General features: G+C 38.4%; 1 protein-coding gene across 1 annotated transcript; it reads right to left on the bottom strand.

Moving 5' to 3' along the window:
* Positions 1-1,324: 1,324 nt before the first annotated feature.
* On the bottom strand, positions 1,325-17,496 carry LOC134751108 (heparan-alpha-glucosaminide N-acetyltransferase-like). Its single transcript, XM_063686458.1, has 10 exons — positions 17,141-17,496; positions 14,811-15,030; positions 12,565-12,688; positions 12,203-12,379; positions 10,967-11,138; positions 10,569-10,642; positions 8,521-8,651; positions 7,536-7,703; positions 6,434-6,657; positions 1,325-5,260 (listed from the first exon to the last, which is right to left on the bottom strand). Exons 1-10 carry the CDS (start codon positions 17,388-17,390, stop codon positions 5,082-5,084), a joined length of 1,719 nt encoding a protein of 572 aa, XP_063542528.1. The 5' UTR covers positions 17,391-17,496; the 3' UTR covers positions 1,325-5,081.
* Positions 17,497-17,965: the final 469 nt, after the last annotated feature.

Here is a 17,965-nt window from a genome sequence, read left to right as displayed (position 1 = left end):
TTTAAAGTTTTATTTCAGTTAATACCTAAATGAACACCTACTTTCATATTATAAGTACAAAAAACTAACATGAAAGAAAATACATATAACATAAACAGAAGCATATTATATATCTTATATTCTCTTTCACCAACACAATGGCGCAAAAATAGTAAACCATGATAAACGCCACGCAAATAACATTTGCAAAATAAACCTTATTTCATAGTACATAGGATGGTTTTCCATTACACGTACTTACAATGAGGGCTATCGCGCTCAATTTCGCCGCTAGCGGCGCTAGTGTAGATGGAGGTCTAAAAGTGCCAACTAAACTATATGAAAAATTAAACAGGTTGAAAAAACGGCAAATTTAGACGTTAAAATACCTTTGTGTATTACAACGTATAGAATATAAAAATAAGCATAGAAGAATTTTGATATGTTTTTCTGGACCACCATCAACAGTGGCGCCAACTGGTGAGCAGAAAAACGCTAGCCCTCATTATACCACGAGCTTGACACTGACATATTCACTAGCTAGTTGGCTCATTACTTTCTATAGTTTCTATTGGTTTTTCTGGTCGTCCATTTTTTCTATTTTTATTCCTATAGTAGTTTAGATTCTTCAACCGATCAAGCATCTACACGGACTGGATCAAGTTCTGATACTGAAATTCTGCTCCCACAACCTTGATGCTGGCAAAATTGTCCCAATGGACAGATGCCATAAGAATCAAAAACTGAACTGAACTGAACTTGTGCGTAACTTACTTTCTATACATAGATGCACAAGCTAGTGAATAATATATGTCACCGGCTGGTGGTAGCCGTACTGATAACATGCAACGGGTTAATTTTATGCTACGATAATTACATGTAACTTTCTCTATACATATAAATTGTTTTATCACTGGATAGGTACCGCTATCCTAAATATGAGCAATTTTTAACAATGAAGTCTACCTCTTATGTGACCTAGAAGACGTAGCATTGGGTTAATTTCGAAAATAGAAAATATATACTAAACGAGATGCACTTATGTACACTCGCCATCAGATATATCGGAGCGGCCGAGGCGCTCACAAGTATCTGAACACGACGCCTCTATTGTTAAAGAGGTAGAGTGCGTGTTCAGATATTTTTGAGCACCTAGGCCGCTCCGATATACCCGATGGAGACTGTACAAGAGCCACGTTTACCAATACTTCCTAAGGTGCAAGTAGGTATTGGCAAAGTGCGAAAGTTGATGAAATATACGTGTATGACCACGTTTTTATGTTTGTCTCATTGTGAGTTTTATTTTCGAAATTACCCCGTTTTCAATTACCCGAATTCACCCTACCTACTATGCATGATATTCTATTATAATCCACTGCGGCGTATGCTACGCACACATGCGAGCAATGTGAGCGGATACAAAAATGCCCAAATAATATAAAAGTATAAACGAACCCATTAAAAAAGTGTACCTAATAGTAGACCTAGAATAAGACTTACGAATGTTTAACTTTTGTCGCCAACGGTCTGGTCGTTTCACGAAAGCTGGCACGAATGGAATGACCGAAACATTCATTGTATGAGTGACACACGTATCGGTATACAGTCCGAGCCGCCCTTTTATTGATTAATGTGATACTCCTCCTCCGTGCATCGGTTTCCTCATCACTGAGGGTCGTGGTCACTTCTAGGGAGCAGCTTCTCTCGGACAATTTGCCGCCACCTCTTTCTGTCTGTCACCGAGTGTAGGATACCGTGGTGCGTTATACACACATAGATATTTTCATTCACTCATTCGTTCCATTAGTGGCAGCTCTTGAGAATTGACCTGTACCAAAGATAGATATAACTCCGTAATAGATGGATACAGTCTAAGGAAAAAACTTGCCTCGAAAATCACGAAAATTTGATTCTCGATCAGATGGCGCCACTAGTTTTGGCCTACACTCGTATAGAGGGCGTTGACTGTTTCGTTTGTTATTTATAATTTTAACGCATACCAGTGAAAGAACATGGGTCAAAATCATATAAAAATAATTAATGCAAATAAAAAAATCATTTATCCATATTTAAATACATTTTATCGTATTTTTATAAATATTTATTTTTAGTTTTAAAGTGTGTCGACAGATGGCAGTGAATTTACTGGGGTTACAAAATTTACTATGACAGTACCGCTCTAGTATAAGTTACTCTATGCCTGTAAGTAGCACAGACCGCTGCAAGTATCGATGTTTATTTTACTGTCCGATTGACGATTAACCTTTTGGACGCCAATGACCGATATATACGCACCGTAGGTTCAACGCTAAAAACCGATTAATCGACAGACAGAGCAACATAGACCTACATGCATATGCATAAAGTTCAATTTCAGTTTTGACACTTCGGTGCGTCTGGATGACAGTAAAGTTTAAGGGAGTGGGGGAGGGGGGACGTCTTTTGAATATGTGTTGTAAGAATGACTGCTTATGGTTCGATATTTTTTTACGTTTCATGGACAAGTGTAGTAGTTTTGGGACCAATAAGCAATTTATTAAAGTCTAGACAATATACACGCCTTTATGTATACATTTATACAGCTTAAGATTGTATTTTCAAAATCACTTTAAAAGTGTTACTTTTACTTTAAACTAGACAAGTAATGTATTGTTAAGTGAAAACATCTTTTAATACGTCTGCTATCGAAACGATAATATTTCATATAAAATAATGTATTTGCTTAGAACAACATTCGTAAAGTCAAGGCATGTAATAAAGTCAACGAATGTTTCCTAGCGGTTTTTGAACCTCAATTATATTGGAGGCCAAACACATTTTTACTTTATACTCATTTATAATTTTATAGTATAAAAATTCTTTATAGTGATTTACGACACAAGTGCGATATCAGCATAGAGTGGCGAATTACCTATTCGCACGTGTATCGTACAACATTTTACAGTACATATGGCCCTTTAAATTTTCGACGTAGTTACGTAATGTGCTTATTATAGCACAGGGTTTCGTAACGGAGCACCGGATGTACTGTAAAAAACTTTACATGCACGCAGCATGCTATTACATGCTTTGCATGCTTTATTCAATTTTAAGCAAAAACATTCTGTAAGTTAAAAAATATCGGTCACAGGAAAAGTTTTAAATGCAAATGCTGTTAAAAAAGTGTTAATTTTTATAAGCACTACAATGTATAATATATATTTAGAATATTATTTTGGCATTTCTACAATAACAATAATTAATAATAATTGAGTTACATATCAATATCACAAATTTCATATTTTCTAAAATACATTATTTGGTGAAAAGATGCAAATCAAAATATAAACACAAGTCAATATAATTCATAGATTGATATGGTTATATTATAGGTTAGTACGCTATTATAGTTATACATCCAGTTGCACATATGGCCATGTAAGTTTCTGTCGTTTTTATAAACTGTCAACTGTTATTCATAATAAAGTTTAATTTAATTTAATGTCCATATATGTGCCATTTTCAACCAAAAGGGTACTTATTGTCGCTTGTCAGTAAGGCGCTATTTCCATATAGCTTCAATTAGAAATCAACCTTATAGACAAGCGACAATGTGGTACCTTTTGGTTGAAAACGTCACATATCGTTACTACTTTGAAAAAATCTTGTATCTACTCCTTCCTTGTTATCTTTACTTTACACCTTTGTTATTTTGCACTACCCATTAACTTATTTCTAGCCACTGAATCGCTATCTGAAGGTTGTCTGGAAGAGATCGCTTTTTAGCGATAAGTCCGCCTGTTGTTACCTACTCACTTATGTCCTGTCTTTGTTTGTAACATGTATTTTTCTTTGTAGTGCACAATAAAGTATTTCTATTTATTTATCTCTCACTGCTACTCAAAGTTGAAAGGCAGTAACTCTGTATGCATCTCATTGATACGTAGATACCACATTTTTCTTTGGATGGACAGAATAAGTTACGAGTTTTTCTCAAAGTACTGACGATATGCAACATGGTACAGTCAGCATCAGCATCAAAAGAAGCGAAACAGACTACGCGTCAAAAGTATCTACCCTTCTCCAATAACTTAAAAAACAGATATTTAGGACTAACAGATAGTTTTGATCCCTAAACTGCTGATATATCTCTAATAAGGAACATAACACAAAATCCTGCGTAGGGGGCGCCACTAGCACAAACAGTAAACTAACCGCCTTGATGCATCAATGTCATATTTATTCGTAACAAATAATGTGTGAAAACATGTCAAAAATTGTTTTATATATAAGTTAATCTATGGTTTACGGTTTGTGCTAGTGCTGCACCCTGGCGGCAGAACATTGCATAATTCTCCCTATTGGAAAAGTATTCTAGGATGACAGATAATTTTGGCGCGTTGTTTCACCCGCTCCTGTTGATGCTACTGTACTAGTGCTTACATATTTAAAGAAATATCTGACCGTCCGGTTAATCAAACCTTTAACTTTTCCAGTTTCTATACAAGTAATAATGCATCTTATTACAGTTAACTAAAGATTAATTTCGTGTGCAAGCGATATCTAATATACCCACGCTATTTAGTGAGAAAATCTACTAGGAGTGTTTACTGACTATTATTTAAGATTCAAGATGACTTAGCTCGGTAGTTTTAACCTCCCAATGATGCCCCAATGGTCGACCGACTGTCGGCACCTTCGGTGAATCAACGAGGGTAACAAATTGGTTGTCATTGAAATTAGGGTGTCAAATATTGGAACGTTTAAGAAGATGGTTCTCAGTACGATCAATATTTTCATTGACTAACTGATTATGCAGTTTCATACAAGAAAACATTTCATTTTATAACAATATATTTATTAAAATAAAAAGGAAAACATGCAAAGGGCTGGATAAATATTCTTTTTCAATCCATTTCCAATCTTTTTAACACTTTGACCGCCAAAAACGCCAACTGACGCGCGTGGCTACAGCCCAATATCAACCTTAGTGCATTCTGATAAATTCACGACAACGCGATAGTAATCAACTTTCTATGAGCGATAAAATCGCGCAATCATTATTCATTACCCTATAATAAAACTGAAAACCAACCAACGTCGCCAATCAACTTCCAACCTTATTACAGCGTGATAAAGATCCTCTTCCTGTGCAGCGCTATGGCGACCGCGATCCACACGAGCATAGCGAACGCGTGTGTGGCGAGCAGCTGCGCGTGCGTGGCGGCCGGCACGCGGATGTGGAGCGGGAAGTGCTTCTTCAGTAACTCGGAGCCTAGGTAGAGGAACAGCGCGTTTTGACCTGTATTAACAATGTTTTAAAATAGTAAATGTATACGGCCTCGCTGCGACTCGGTCGTTAACGCATACTCGCTGGCTAGAGTCCACCCTGAGCTAACTTGGCACCGACTTGAACGGAACAAAGTGAGGGAGTGGCATTTTAAACATCACATTTTCATAGAATTTGACATTAATCTTGATATCGCCACACTTTGTCATTGCAAATCTTATTCCAATTAGATTAATTGAACAATTTGAAGTTATCATTTTATTTTCTGGTTTTACTCAAACAAAGTATTAAAAAAATATGCCGCCAATCGTATTATGGTTGTAATATTAGGACAGAATAGTAAATTAAATGTGTAAAAACCATATCCCAATCACGAATTAATCGGTCTAAACCCTCTACAACGGCAGTGTCATAGGGTGACTACTATAGTTGTTGGCCACTACATAGTAAATGGCCACTCTTAAAAATAAGGATTCAATTGGCTCGTCTCTTTCTGATTTGTTAGAAGTGGCCAATAACTACAGCAGTCTTATTTCATTTACTTTTGGCCCGCTACTCTAAACGACGTTGCCGCTGCATCTTCTCAAATGGTTTTTACGCCTAAGACGGTAATCTGTTATACAAAAGCCTTTGTTACTTTTAAGTGAGCGGTCGGCCATTATGTGCCATTGTGTCTGACAATGGAACGCGCTCAGTAACAATGGCACAGTTTAACAGATCAGTTTAACAGAGGGTCTTAGACGTAAAAATCATTTGACAAGATTCATACTATAACTACACTCAAGGAATTTAATTTCCGACCCATTTCTTACCTTGTCACAGTGACAATCAATATGCAAGTAGCTAGAGACCTCATACTATTGTCACTGTGACAAGGTACAAAATGGGTAGGAAATTTAATGAAATGAAATGAAATTGTTTATTTTCAGGCAACTATTGGCCCATAGATAAATACCTTAAAACTAGCATACATATTATTATATAAAAAAAAACTAAAACTAAAAACACAATTATGGCTGCGATGCAGTTCGCAACCCCGCAGTGTCAGGGAGCCGGCCGCGGTACCGGTACTTCACTCTTCGGCCAGAACTCCTCCTTGGTGAAGGTCGCTTGGTGGTGGTTCTTTGACCTTATGTGACATACTAATGTATAATTAAGTATGTAGTAAGAAATAGTAAAACTCACCGGCGTAATACAGCGGACGACCGCCCCACTTCATCTTGAGATCCACCACGTAATACAACACGGCCTGCGTCATGAACGCCGTAGCGGCCGTCACCAGGCAGAAGGAGACGCTCCATAGGTTCTTGTTGATCGGAATCGGGCCATCGTTTTTGGAGAACATGCAGAGGGCGCCGCCGGTAGCTCCGAAGATCAGGGACCAGAATACCCAGCGCATTATGCGAGCTCTGGAAAAAAGTTAAATGTGATGTATTTTCTAGATAAGATCGCAATAGGGAATATTACGCGAAACTCTGCGTAGGTGGCGCCTCTACTACAATCACACCACAATCTGAGGGTCTATCTCGAAACAAGAAAATCGAAATTTCGTTATCTAACATCTCTGTCACTCTTGCATATTCGAGCGATAGAGGCAGATAGCGAAACTTCGGATTCGCATTTCCCGGTAGGTCCTCTGTAAATACTTTATTATCTCCGAAAACTTGTCAAAAACTTGTTAAAGGTACAGTATGTGTAAGTTACTCTATGGTTTACTAAAAAGGCTAGTGCTGCACTCTGGTGGCAGAACATTGCAGTAATATCCCCTATTCGGATGGTGACACATGTTGAATTTTATAAACAAGTCCTAGTTAAATAGATAGAAAATGACCAATTTATCACAATACATTGGACACTAAAATAAATATGGAAATTATTAAAAGATTAATTAATTACACGGTTTAGACTCACTTGTTTTAGTCACTCGCGCGACATGTTGTGGAGAGCCTAGGTCTCCTTTCTCAAGCACTAATATTAGAACAACAACAACAGTTTAAATTCGAGAATACAAGATCAACAAATTTCTAAATTTAAGCATTTTTAAACTTTCAAAAAAAGGTATATTTGATTCCCTACATTTTATTGAAATAATCTTTAATAGAAAAAAAACGACTTTTCAAAACAGATTTTACTAATCTTAATACAAATGTTTGGTTTTGAGATAAGTCGAGTACGTCCAGGTCTTTTTAAAGGCCCTAACCCTTGGCCCCATTGTGTTTACCCCAGAATCTGATATTGGTATCATGAAGAAATCGGGGTAACACTTCAAATATAATAAATAACTGACCTGGCATGGTTGTAAGCCAGCATGATCCTAGTGGCGTGGGCACCGGCTTGGACCACCAGCAGACCGGATAAGATCCCCAGGAGACCCTCAGGGTCGTGGCGAACGGTGGTGTGGTATATGTCGCGGAAGGTCCCGTATTTGTGGAGGTGGGCTTCGCCCAACACCATTCTGAGAACAAAGTTGGTTACAGTACAACTCAGCAACTCAGCAAAATGAAAAAGCACACTAGTTGAAAACTGGCAACTTAAATGAATAGGATATTTATAGCCGGTCAAACAACTTTGTCAGTACAAAAAGGCGCGAAATTCAAATTTTCTATGGGATAATTACCCTTCGCGCCTACATTTTTTTAATTTGCCGCTTTTCGCTACTGGCTTGACAGACTATATTTCCACTTTGTATTATAACACAGAATATACCTATATAATAGTAATAGGTACAGAAGATTCACTCCCAAAAAAACGCGTCTACTACGCGCAAGGCTATCTTTGAATCTTTGAAGGCGGCGCAAGCGCGTGCAGGCGTCCGTTCTATAGCGGTGTGCGGCAATTACTGTGGCAAAACCTCAAAATTGAGGCGGCCACAGGTACTTGTAGCGACGCCTGGTTATATTAACTACAGGATATTTTTACAGTGAAGTTATAATTGTAATGTTAACAGCCAAGATTAATGATGATCTCGCCACACTAGCCAAGCCTGTATCGTGGTTTAAATATTTATTTTAACATTAACGGCGTATTTTTTATATATAAGATTCTGCAGATTCCCAGCACGGAAGCAACATAATACTACACCCTAGGGCAAAAAGTCCGCGCTCGCGATGGTTTCCCACAGCGGTCCCGACAAACGAACCACGAACTATAATCAATGTTAGGGAAGCAGTCCGGTGCGCGAGCGGGACATCAGTACGTGCATAGCCTCTCGCTCACACAACGGATCGGTATCCTGATGAATGTTCTTTGAGCTGAAACGTAGTGAAACTTACCGGTCAATGTATCCAGCGATGCCGCCGGTGCAGTTGGTGAGGTTCCTGCCCTCGGCCGACAGGTGCAGGCCGCCGGGGCCGGCGTAGCCGCGGGGGCAGCCCGGCGCGGGGATGGTTAGCGTCACGCAGATCTGCAATACGTTTAAACAAAGAGGATATAATAGGATAGAGCGGTACTCTCATAGTACATTTTGTAACCACTGTAAATTCACTGCCATCTATCGACACACGATCAAAACAAAAAATGAAGATGTATAAAAATACGATAAAATGTATTTATATTTGGATAAATGTTTTTTTTTCATTTGCATTAATTATTTTTATATGATTTCGACTCATGTTCTTTTACTGTCAAGGCATTCAAATTGTTTAATAACAAAAGAAACCGTCAACGCCATCTATCCGAAGAGTAGTCCAAAGGTAGTGGCGCCATCTGATCGAGAATGAAATTTTCTTGATTTTCGAGGCACGTTTTTTCCTTAAGCGAGGTTTAGACTAGCAAGAACTTGCCGACTACTAAGGTAAACTGCATTCTAAACGTTTGATCAGATACCGCAATGTAACGTTAATTGCATGCAAGTTCTTGCTAGTCTAAACCTCGCTTAAGACTGTATCCATCTATTACGGACTTATATCTATCTTTGGTTTAACCCTTTAAACGCCATGCTTATTACATCCCAGCCTAGCCGCACAAATCTATAAAAACGCGTCATCGTAAACCTATGAAATGCATGAAGGTCCAAATTACACTGTAACCGAACGCGTCGGTGGACGTATTAGCCAGTCAAAGGGCTAATTATTTTTTCTAAGAGTCATCTAAAATAATACTTTTTCTTAGTAGAAAAAACCTAAATAATTAAAGAAAATTAGGTAAGTATCTCAGTAGTACAAAAGACATCAACGCGTGCATAATATATTGAATAGGTATTACTCATGAAATAGTCGCGCGTTGGTGTCTTTTCCACTGGACCGCGGCGCCACGTGATTGCTCAAATTCATTATAGTTGACTAAACCGTTTCGAAATGAATATTATAGTTGAGTTGAGAGCGCATACATGAAAAGTACCCAATTACAGTTTGATATACGAAACCTCAACCATTCAACCTTTACAGCCGACGAGTAGAAAAATGTATCAAAATATGTAGATCAGAACGGTTTCACAAAAATACAAGTGAGTGAAACCGTTCTGATCTACATATTTTGAAATATGTCTCACGATAGTTTAAGTTAGAGAAAAATGTATGATGTTTACAGGTCACATTTCCACACACTCGTCGCTGCAGAGTCGAAATAGCGTTAACATGGTTGGATTCTAATAGTAAATTTAGAGTATAGGTTTAAGTTAGACACTTTTAAAAAGTTTACTAAATTTTACTGTATGGGAAATTTCATAGCTCACTGGTGAGTGACATTGATCAGTCTGTCAACTTGTACCTGCCTACTAATATATTCGAGCGATTTAAGGCAGACGTTTTACGATTTTTCGATGTTGACCGTAGGCCCTCAGTATCTTTATAAATTGAAATAGTAGATGTCATATACTAAAGAAAAAGTGGCTAAGCCCTCCAATGGCAGAGGCCTCAGTATCCTTAACCTTTTGAACGCTTTACGCATGGAGACTAATATAAAGGACCAAAATCTCTATGTATGAAAAGTGTCCATGTCCATTATTATACCTCTATGGTTCATGTCATACCCCAGAGCCTACCCAGCGCCACCGGTGAGATAAGGAACTATTATTTACAGCTGAAAGCTGGTCACTTTTGCAACAGTTCTGCCATAAGAGATTGTCGTCCTTTCTATACAGTCCATAGCTTTACGTCTTGAACATAAACGACTCTTCCAAGCCAAGGTGACGGGCGCAAGCGAGCTAATGTAAACCTGACTTGAAAGTGTCAAGGTTTCTTTGACAGCGTCCGCCATTGCATCTATAGTTTTCCTTGGCGCTGTGGGCACGACTAGTAACGACGACTTTAGGTGTTCTTGGCGATCAGAGTGTTAACAATCAGGCACGTGTATACCATGTGTATTGGACCTTGCCACATACCTGCACTGCTACAAGCGAGAGAGTAGCGAGCCACTGTTGCCAACCGGCCGCGATGTCACGGAACAGAGAACGACCTATACACAAATATATTATATTAGATAAATTATAACTTAGTACAGATAAAAGTCACGAAATTTGCTCCTCTTCCTAATCTTTGCGTTTTCTCAATTGAATTTCGGATTTGAAAAGCACCATTTAGTGTGGTACTGCATATAAAGACTTTATAATAATAGTATTTTAAATACCTATAAAGTTTTGAGCATTATTTTTCACTACCTCAAGCATTTGCTCTCGTAATTTGATGAAATGGATTTACTGCTGAAGAACAGAAAATTATGGCAATTTTAGAGAGATTTATACCTGTAATTTTAGATCAATGTTAATACTATGTTTCTCACCAGGTGTAATATTCTGGCTGGTCCTCATGAACGCGCACTCCAGAGCCCCCACGATGAGGTACATGGCAGCCAGGCGCTGCAGCACGCCCGGGAGTCGAACCCCGGCCCACGAGGTGTTCACGGAGCCGAGAACCACGCCGGCCATCGCCATTAGAAGGGATCGGAGGGCCACCTGAGAAAACATGTCATACTTAGTTTCCTATAGATAAGTATTTATCTTTACTGTTAATAGTTGTCATGAAATTTACGGAAATCACTCAAAAACAGACCAAAAAAATTTTTGAGCTTTTGGTTATTACAACGAAATTTTACTAAAAGGAGGCGGATTAATGGGGTTGGCCTGTTGAAGAATTTAATAGATGGCGCCAGCATAGCTTGCCCTGTCAATCCCTAGAATTGTGTCAAATTCATGTTTTTTTATTTTATTTATGACCTGGAATGCCAGCCCTTTAAGCCAAATCTCTTAATCTCTTCTGTTGTTTACGTAGCGCGGCGTCCCATTTGTATTAAGGCATCGTTATACCTGCTGCAGAGCCCTACTCCAGAGCACGGCCGAGAGGGACTGAGGAATCACGCGTTGAGACCGTTATGTTCCTAAACGTGGCCCTTATAGCGTACATTTGCGATATTTCCTAAAGTGTATTTTAAAGAAGTAACTATTGTATTGTATTATATTTCTCATAACAAAATAACTACTTAAGTATTATACCTGTTCCGAAGCCTTGATCATGGCCAGAGACCGTTATTTTCCTAAACAATCTCCGGTACCTACCAAAAGTATCCGTGTATCATCCTTGAGAGATGACGTAACTACTATACCTGCTGCAAAATCGTGATCGATAGAGAGGTCCCCATCCTCTGTGGTTCTTTAAGACCGTTATTTTATAAAATAATTTGATAGTTATTACAAGTTGGGATCCTTATATCATCCTTGAGAGACCACATAACTACTATACCTGTTGTAAAGTCGTGATCGTAGCTAGAGAGGTCCCCATCCTCTGTGGTTCTTTGAGACCGTTTTTTTCTAAAATAGTTTGATAGTTATTACAAGTTGGGATCCGTATATAATCCTTGAGAGACCACATAACTACTATACCTGTTGTAAAGTCGTGATCGTAGCTAGAGAGGTCCCCATCCTCTGTGGTTCTTTGAGACCGTTTTTTTCTAAAATAATTTGATAGTTATTACAAGTTGGGATCCGTATATAATCCTTGAGAGACCACATAACTACTATACCTGTTGTAATGCTGTGATCCTGGGCAGAGAGGTCCTCAAGCGTGCATTTAGGGACAGCACCAGCGCCTGTCCCATGGCGAAGGCGAACCAGGGGAACACGACGTCGGCCACCGTGAGGCCGTTCCACACCGAGTGAGAGAAGATGCCGTAACCGCCGCCGCCGGCGTTTACGAAAATCTGTAAACAAACAAATTCGTTGATCGCCGAAGAATGTATGCCATGCTTTAGCTGATTATGCTATTCAAACTGTTGTTTAAGTCCGACTGCTCGCTCTCTTTATACTAGAATAATAAATAAGTTATTTGTCATTAAAGTGTAAAGTAATTTACTATAAGAATTAAAATCTTTAGAGTATGACGTACCATCAGAGCAATGGCAGCACCGCGGAAGATGTCCAGCGAACGCAGACGCGAGCGAGTCGGGGAGCGGGGCACGCTCGCTTCTGTAGTAAGAACGCGCGTTTCGGAGCCCAACTCGTTGTCTTCCCTGCAATAAATACTTGCATGGTAGAGTCGTAAGCGAGAATCGTTAACAATACTCATACTTAATAGAGAGTAATACTGCAATGTTCTGCCGCCAGAGGCAGCACTAGAACAAACTGTGAACCATAGAGTAACTTATATATACTATGCCTTAAACAGTTTTGGACAAGTTTTGTTTTTGTTACAAATAAATATGACATTGATGCACTAAGGCGGTTTGGTTACGGTTAATGCTAGTGGCGCCCCCTACGCAGAGTTTTGCGTAATATTACCTATATCAGTCAGTGTTGAGATATGATTTTGTATTCAATGGCATATTATGAAAACATAATATTCACTTAGATTAATTTTAATGGCGTTTATGGTGCCCTTATTTTATAACCTGAAGAAACATTGATGAGATGATAACCATGCATGCACAAAAGCCACTTTCAGCATATGTATGTGTAGGCAGACACATTTTAAAATTTTGAGCACAGTTTAGCCAGGTAGCATTATGGAGTCATGACTAAAAGTACAGATGTCATGCCTCCCTACCCTGCGCTGCCCAGTTGGTACTCTGATGAGAAGAAAGAATGGTGAGCTTTCTGTGCAAAGCAATACTTTTATCAATATTCTGTTTAGTGTAGGTACAGTTCACCTGCAATAATATGTTACACAACGAAGGCCGCACAAATATCTGACATGATCTTATTTTATTTGTAGAGCCATAAGTGACTCACATATTTTTTCTGCCTTCGAAGAGTAACATAATTGCAGGTGATTGTACCGCCAACATTCAAAAAATGAAAATCATATTTGGACCAAGCTAACTCTGCATATTTTTTTTTATCTAGTTTTTATAGAGGCTTTGGACACTCTAGGTGAACAAGTCAGCCTCATGGGTGCTTTCATAGTTCCCTACTCAAGGGAGAGGTCAATAAAGTGGTAAACACTGATTGCTTTGTCCGATATAGGCTCTGCCAACCAACAATTGATCTGTCCATTGTGCATGGAGCCCAGACTACCAAAAAATCTTATATTTGCAATGACAAAGTGTAGCACTGTCATCATTAATGTAAAATTTCTATGAAAATATTATGACGTATTTCAATTGTCGTGAGTCATACTAACATTGCGCTAATTTTACGGTTTAGACTCACTTGTTTTTAGTCACTCGCACGACATACATACATACATATAATCACGCCTATTTCGCGGAGGGGTAGGCAGAGACAACGGATTTCCACTTGCTACGATCCTGACATACCTCTTTCGCTTCCTTAACTTTCATAACATTCCTCATACACGCTCGCCGGTTTAGGGTGCTCTTGACCTGGCCTTTCTTCAGGATTTCCCCGATCTGATCAGAGAAAGTCCACCGAGGTCTGCCCCTTCCAACTCCCGTTTCTACCTCTCCCTTATACACTCTCTTTGTTAGCCTTCTTTCACTCATTGTTTCCACGTGTCCAAACCATCTCAACATACCTTTCTCAATTTTTGTCACTACATCTTCGCTCAGTCCACACTTTTCCCTTATTATCATCACTCGCGCGACATGTTTAGGAAAGCCTAGGTCTCCTTTCACAAGCACTAACAGTGCATAAGTAGCGTTCACTCCATCGTCCAATCCATACTAATATTATAAATGCAAAAGTCTGTCTGTCTGTCTGTGTGTTACCTCTTCACGCTTAAACTGCTATACCAATTTAGTTGAAATTTGGCATAGGTATAGTTTGAGTCCCAGGGAAGGACAGGATAGTTTTTATGTCGGAAATCATCCCTAAAGAGAGTGAAAAGGAGGGTGGAATTGAGAGAGTTAATAAACTTTTAAGCTTGTGCTCAAATTGAATGATTGCTATTACACTTTATCCAGGCTCACTTTAGCTGCTCTCACAAAAAAGCTACGCACGAGGGCAAAAGCTAGTAAATAAATAAATATTATAGGACATTTTTCACGGTAATAACTTTGTTGTATTCAAGTTGGTGCAAAGTTAGCTTAGACTGACTCTATCTGCCTCTCTATCGATTGAATATGGAAGAGCGATAGAGAGACAGATAACGATTTTCGATTTTGGTGGTAGGCCCTCAGCTGTTGTTTGTGGCTAGGTCGAGGCAGTAACCGAAATGAGACAGGCATGCCCTACCTAGCAAAGTATCTGGCATACAATCTCCCAGCGATGATCCTCTTGCCGATGCCCTTGACCACATACCACAGTGTGGCCATGGACAGCAAGATCAGTACAGCGGTGAGGATGGGCAGCGAGGCGGCGTCTGGCTCCGCTGTCATCCGGGGCTGACATTGCTGCTTGGTCACCTCGGTGAGGTTGATGCTGTACTGCCCAAACTCGAGAAACTGGTAGGAACCTGGAGTAAATAAATTTAGACGGTTTATTATATCAATCCAGAATGTTTCTTTAATAATTTGAACGCTACGCCGCACACGCGCGTCATCGTGAGCCATGTCGAAGTGCACGAGGGTTGATTCTCACCAACAATGGGCACGCGCACGCACAAAAGGAACAGAGGCCTTTGTTTAACAGATTAGGGTCTTTGGCGAAAAAATAATTTGAGAAGATGCAGACTATACCAATATATTTTGACATCACATATATGATACGTCTCTCTTACTAACTCTGTAGTAATAACTATTAAATAAAAAAATAAAAACCCTAAGTTATGCTAAAAATGCCTTAGTTCATTTTGGAAAAGAGCTGATACTCTTCAAATTGCTGGATCGATTTATATCAAACATATAGTTTGTCAAAGGACTGTCTCATTTCAAACATAGACAGAGAGAATCATACTATCTTCGTCTTACACTAGTACTAGCACCCAAAAGAAAAGGATGAGTATAGTTTTTTTTGTGCTTATTTACTGACAATTTTGTTTGACCAACTATAGTTAAGAACCACCCCAACGAGTACAAGTAAAAATAAACCGCATGGAAATCGGTCCATTCATTGGAGAGCTATGATGCCACAGACAGAGAGACAGACATTGGCGTCAAACATGTAACACCACTATTTTTGCGTCGGGGTTAAAAATCGTTTTGACGTGTCATAAAGAATAGCCGATTTATTATACTTGTTAGTGAAATAGCCTGTGAGTCCTGTGACATGTCATGTACATACATGTATGAATTTGCATATAACATTATATAATCTGTGATATAACCTCCAATAAACTATTCAGTCTATATGCAATGTTTACATGTTATTTATGACTCATCCTATCATGTGACTAGACTACAAAGAGTGATATGATATCTTTAAAAGCAGGATCATTTTCTCTATCATTCTAAGGTCTTTATTGTCCTACCTAAATAATTAATTTCTCCCATTAATCCCTACTATTATTATAAATGCGGAGTCACCCCTCTCTGATAAGTACCTCTTCGCAATTAAACTGCTGCACTGATTTAGAATAAGTTTAGTATAATGACAGTTTAAGACCCAGGGTAGCCTATGTCATATATAGGCTGCTGGGCACAGGGCTCCTCTAATGCCTGAGAGGACTTGGGCTATAGGCCCTAAACCAAAAGAAATTCAACCTAATTTCTGACACAATTCACTTCTAATTTTCCTGCCAATTTTTCTTGTATACATGTGCCTTATAATAGTAGAATTCAAAATTAGAGTAAATTGAAAATAATTTGAATTAATATTGAATATTTCTAGCTGTAATCAAATTGACTTGTGATCTAATTTCCATGGTTCCATCCATAAAATTTAATGTAATGTGTTCATCTTGATGTTTATAATATAAGACTCTTACAATATCTCTAATTGCATACAAATTGCAATATAATAATAAATACAAAACATTAACAATAAAATAACATTACTATGGCATAGTAAAATAACCTGTGAACAATGTCAATGACTATCACTCAAGGAATAATATACTTGTTTAAAATGTATATTATTATATGGATTAATTATAATGTGCAATCTAATTTGAACCTTAAATCGGAATGCTAAAGTTGAAATTCTATTGGCGCATATATGGTTGATAAATCAGGCTATATAGTAACTTGGCACTGTAGACCAGTATTCAACATATGGCTCTGTAAAGTAATTTAAGAATTTTTGTTTACATACTATGGGGGTTGCCATAGAAAAGGTTGAACAAGACTTGCTGTGCTGTAAAAACATGATTACTAATATGACATATATTATTATTTTGTCTTGTTAACTTTCTAGAAAATAAGATTAATTAATTCAGTCTTAAAATTTAATTTTTAAAGTCAGATTTAAAATAAATGAACTATGTATAGGCAACACAACAAAGAACCATTTACAAAGTCAAATTGAAAATACAATTATATTGATTTAGGTGGAACTACAAATTTAATTAGTGTTGAAAGATGTTTACACAGGCCGCATTGACCGCGTTATTGCAACAACATGCATTTGAGAACAATAGCTGGTTAGCTGCCCCCTCATACGTAACCTGATCTCATTAAAATACTTACCATTGCATATCTGGCCATTTCCATTCTCGATAGCGTAGCGCACGGGACTTAAGGTCTTTAACATGTAAGACGACGAGTTTGTGAGGGGCTCAGTCGGCAGCAACTTACAGCCCTGGCATTCTTCATACTGGCTCTTAAAGTTTATTGGCTCCGTTGTAATGATTTCCAGACATGCTTGGTCGTAGCGCAACGTAGCCCCATTGCAACTCCGTATAAAGGCTCCTACGTTCTCAAATTGACCCATCGTCATTGCTAATTTCAATCCTGCATCGGATTCAATGTGTATTTACGCAAAACAAAGAAACTTTTCGTTGGATAGTCAGGATAGTAGGATAGTATCGAAAGTCGAAACAAATACGACGAACTAGCTGTCAAACAAAACTATGTCATTGAATGAAAGAACGGAATGAATTGAAAATGATTCATCAAAACGGAACGAACTATTTGTTTACAACGCAGTGATGTATCAAAAACCGGTATTTTGATTCACGTTAGTATAGCTGTTCAAGCAAATCTTGTCAGTAAATAGGAACAAAAAAAACTATACTCATCCTTTTCTTTTGGGTGCTAGTACTAGTGTAAGACAAAGATAATATGATTCTCTCTGTCTATGTTTGAAATGAGACAGTCCCTTGACAAGCTATATTCACTTTCACACAAGAATGAATGGCCGATACTAACTGTTTTAAAACTTTTTATAGAGTAAATTCTATAATACTTGCCTTTATTATTAAAGATATAGTATGTCAAGGGACTGTCTCATTTCAGGCGTAGACGGAGAGAGTCATACTGTCTTGGTCTTGCACTGGTGCTGGCGCCCAGAAG

Source organism: Cydia strobilella, chromosome 21 (genome assembly GCF_947568885.1).
Source record: "Cydia strobilella chromosome 21, ilCydStro3.1, whole genome shotgun sequence".
Classification (NCBI taxonomy): Eukaryota; Metazoa; Arthropoda; class Insecta; order Lepidoptera; family Tortricidae; genus Cydia; species Cydia strobilella.
Note: the sequence above shows the minus strand (reverse complement) of the source record. Positions and strands in the feature narration are given on the sequence as shown.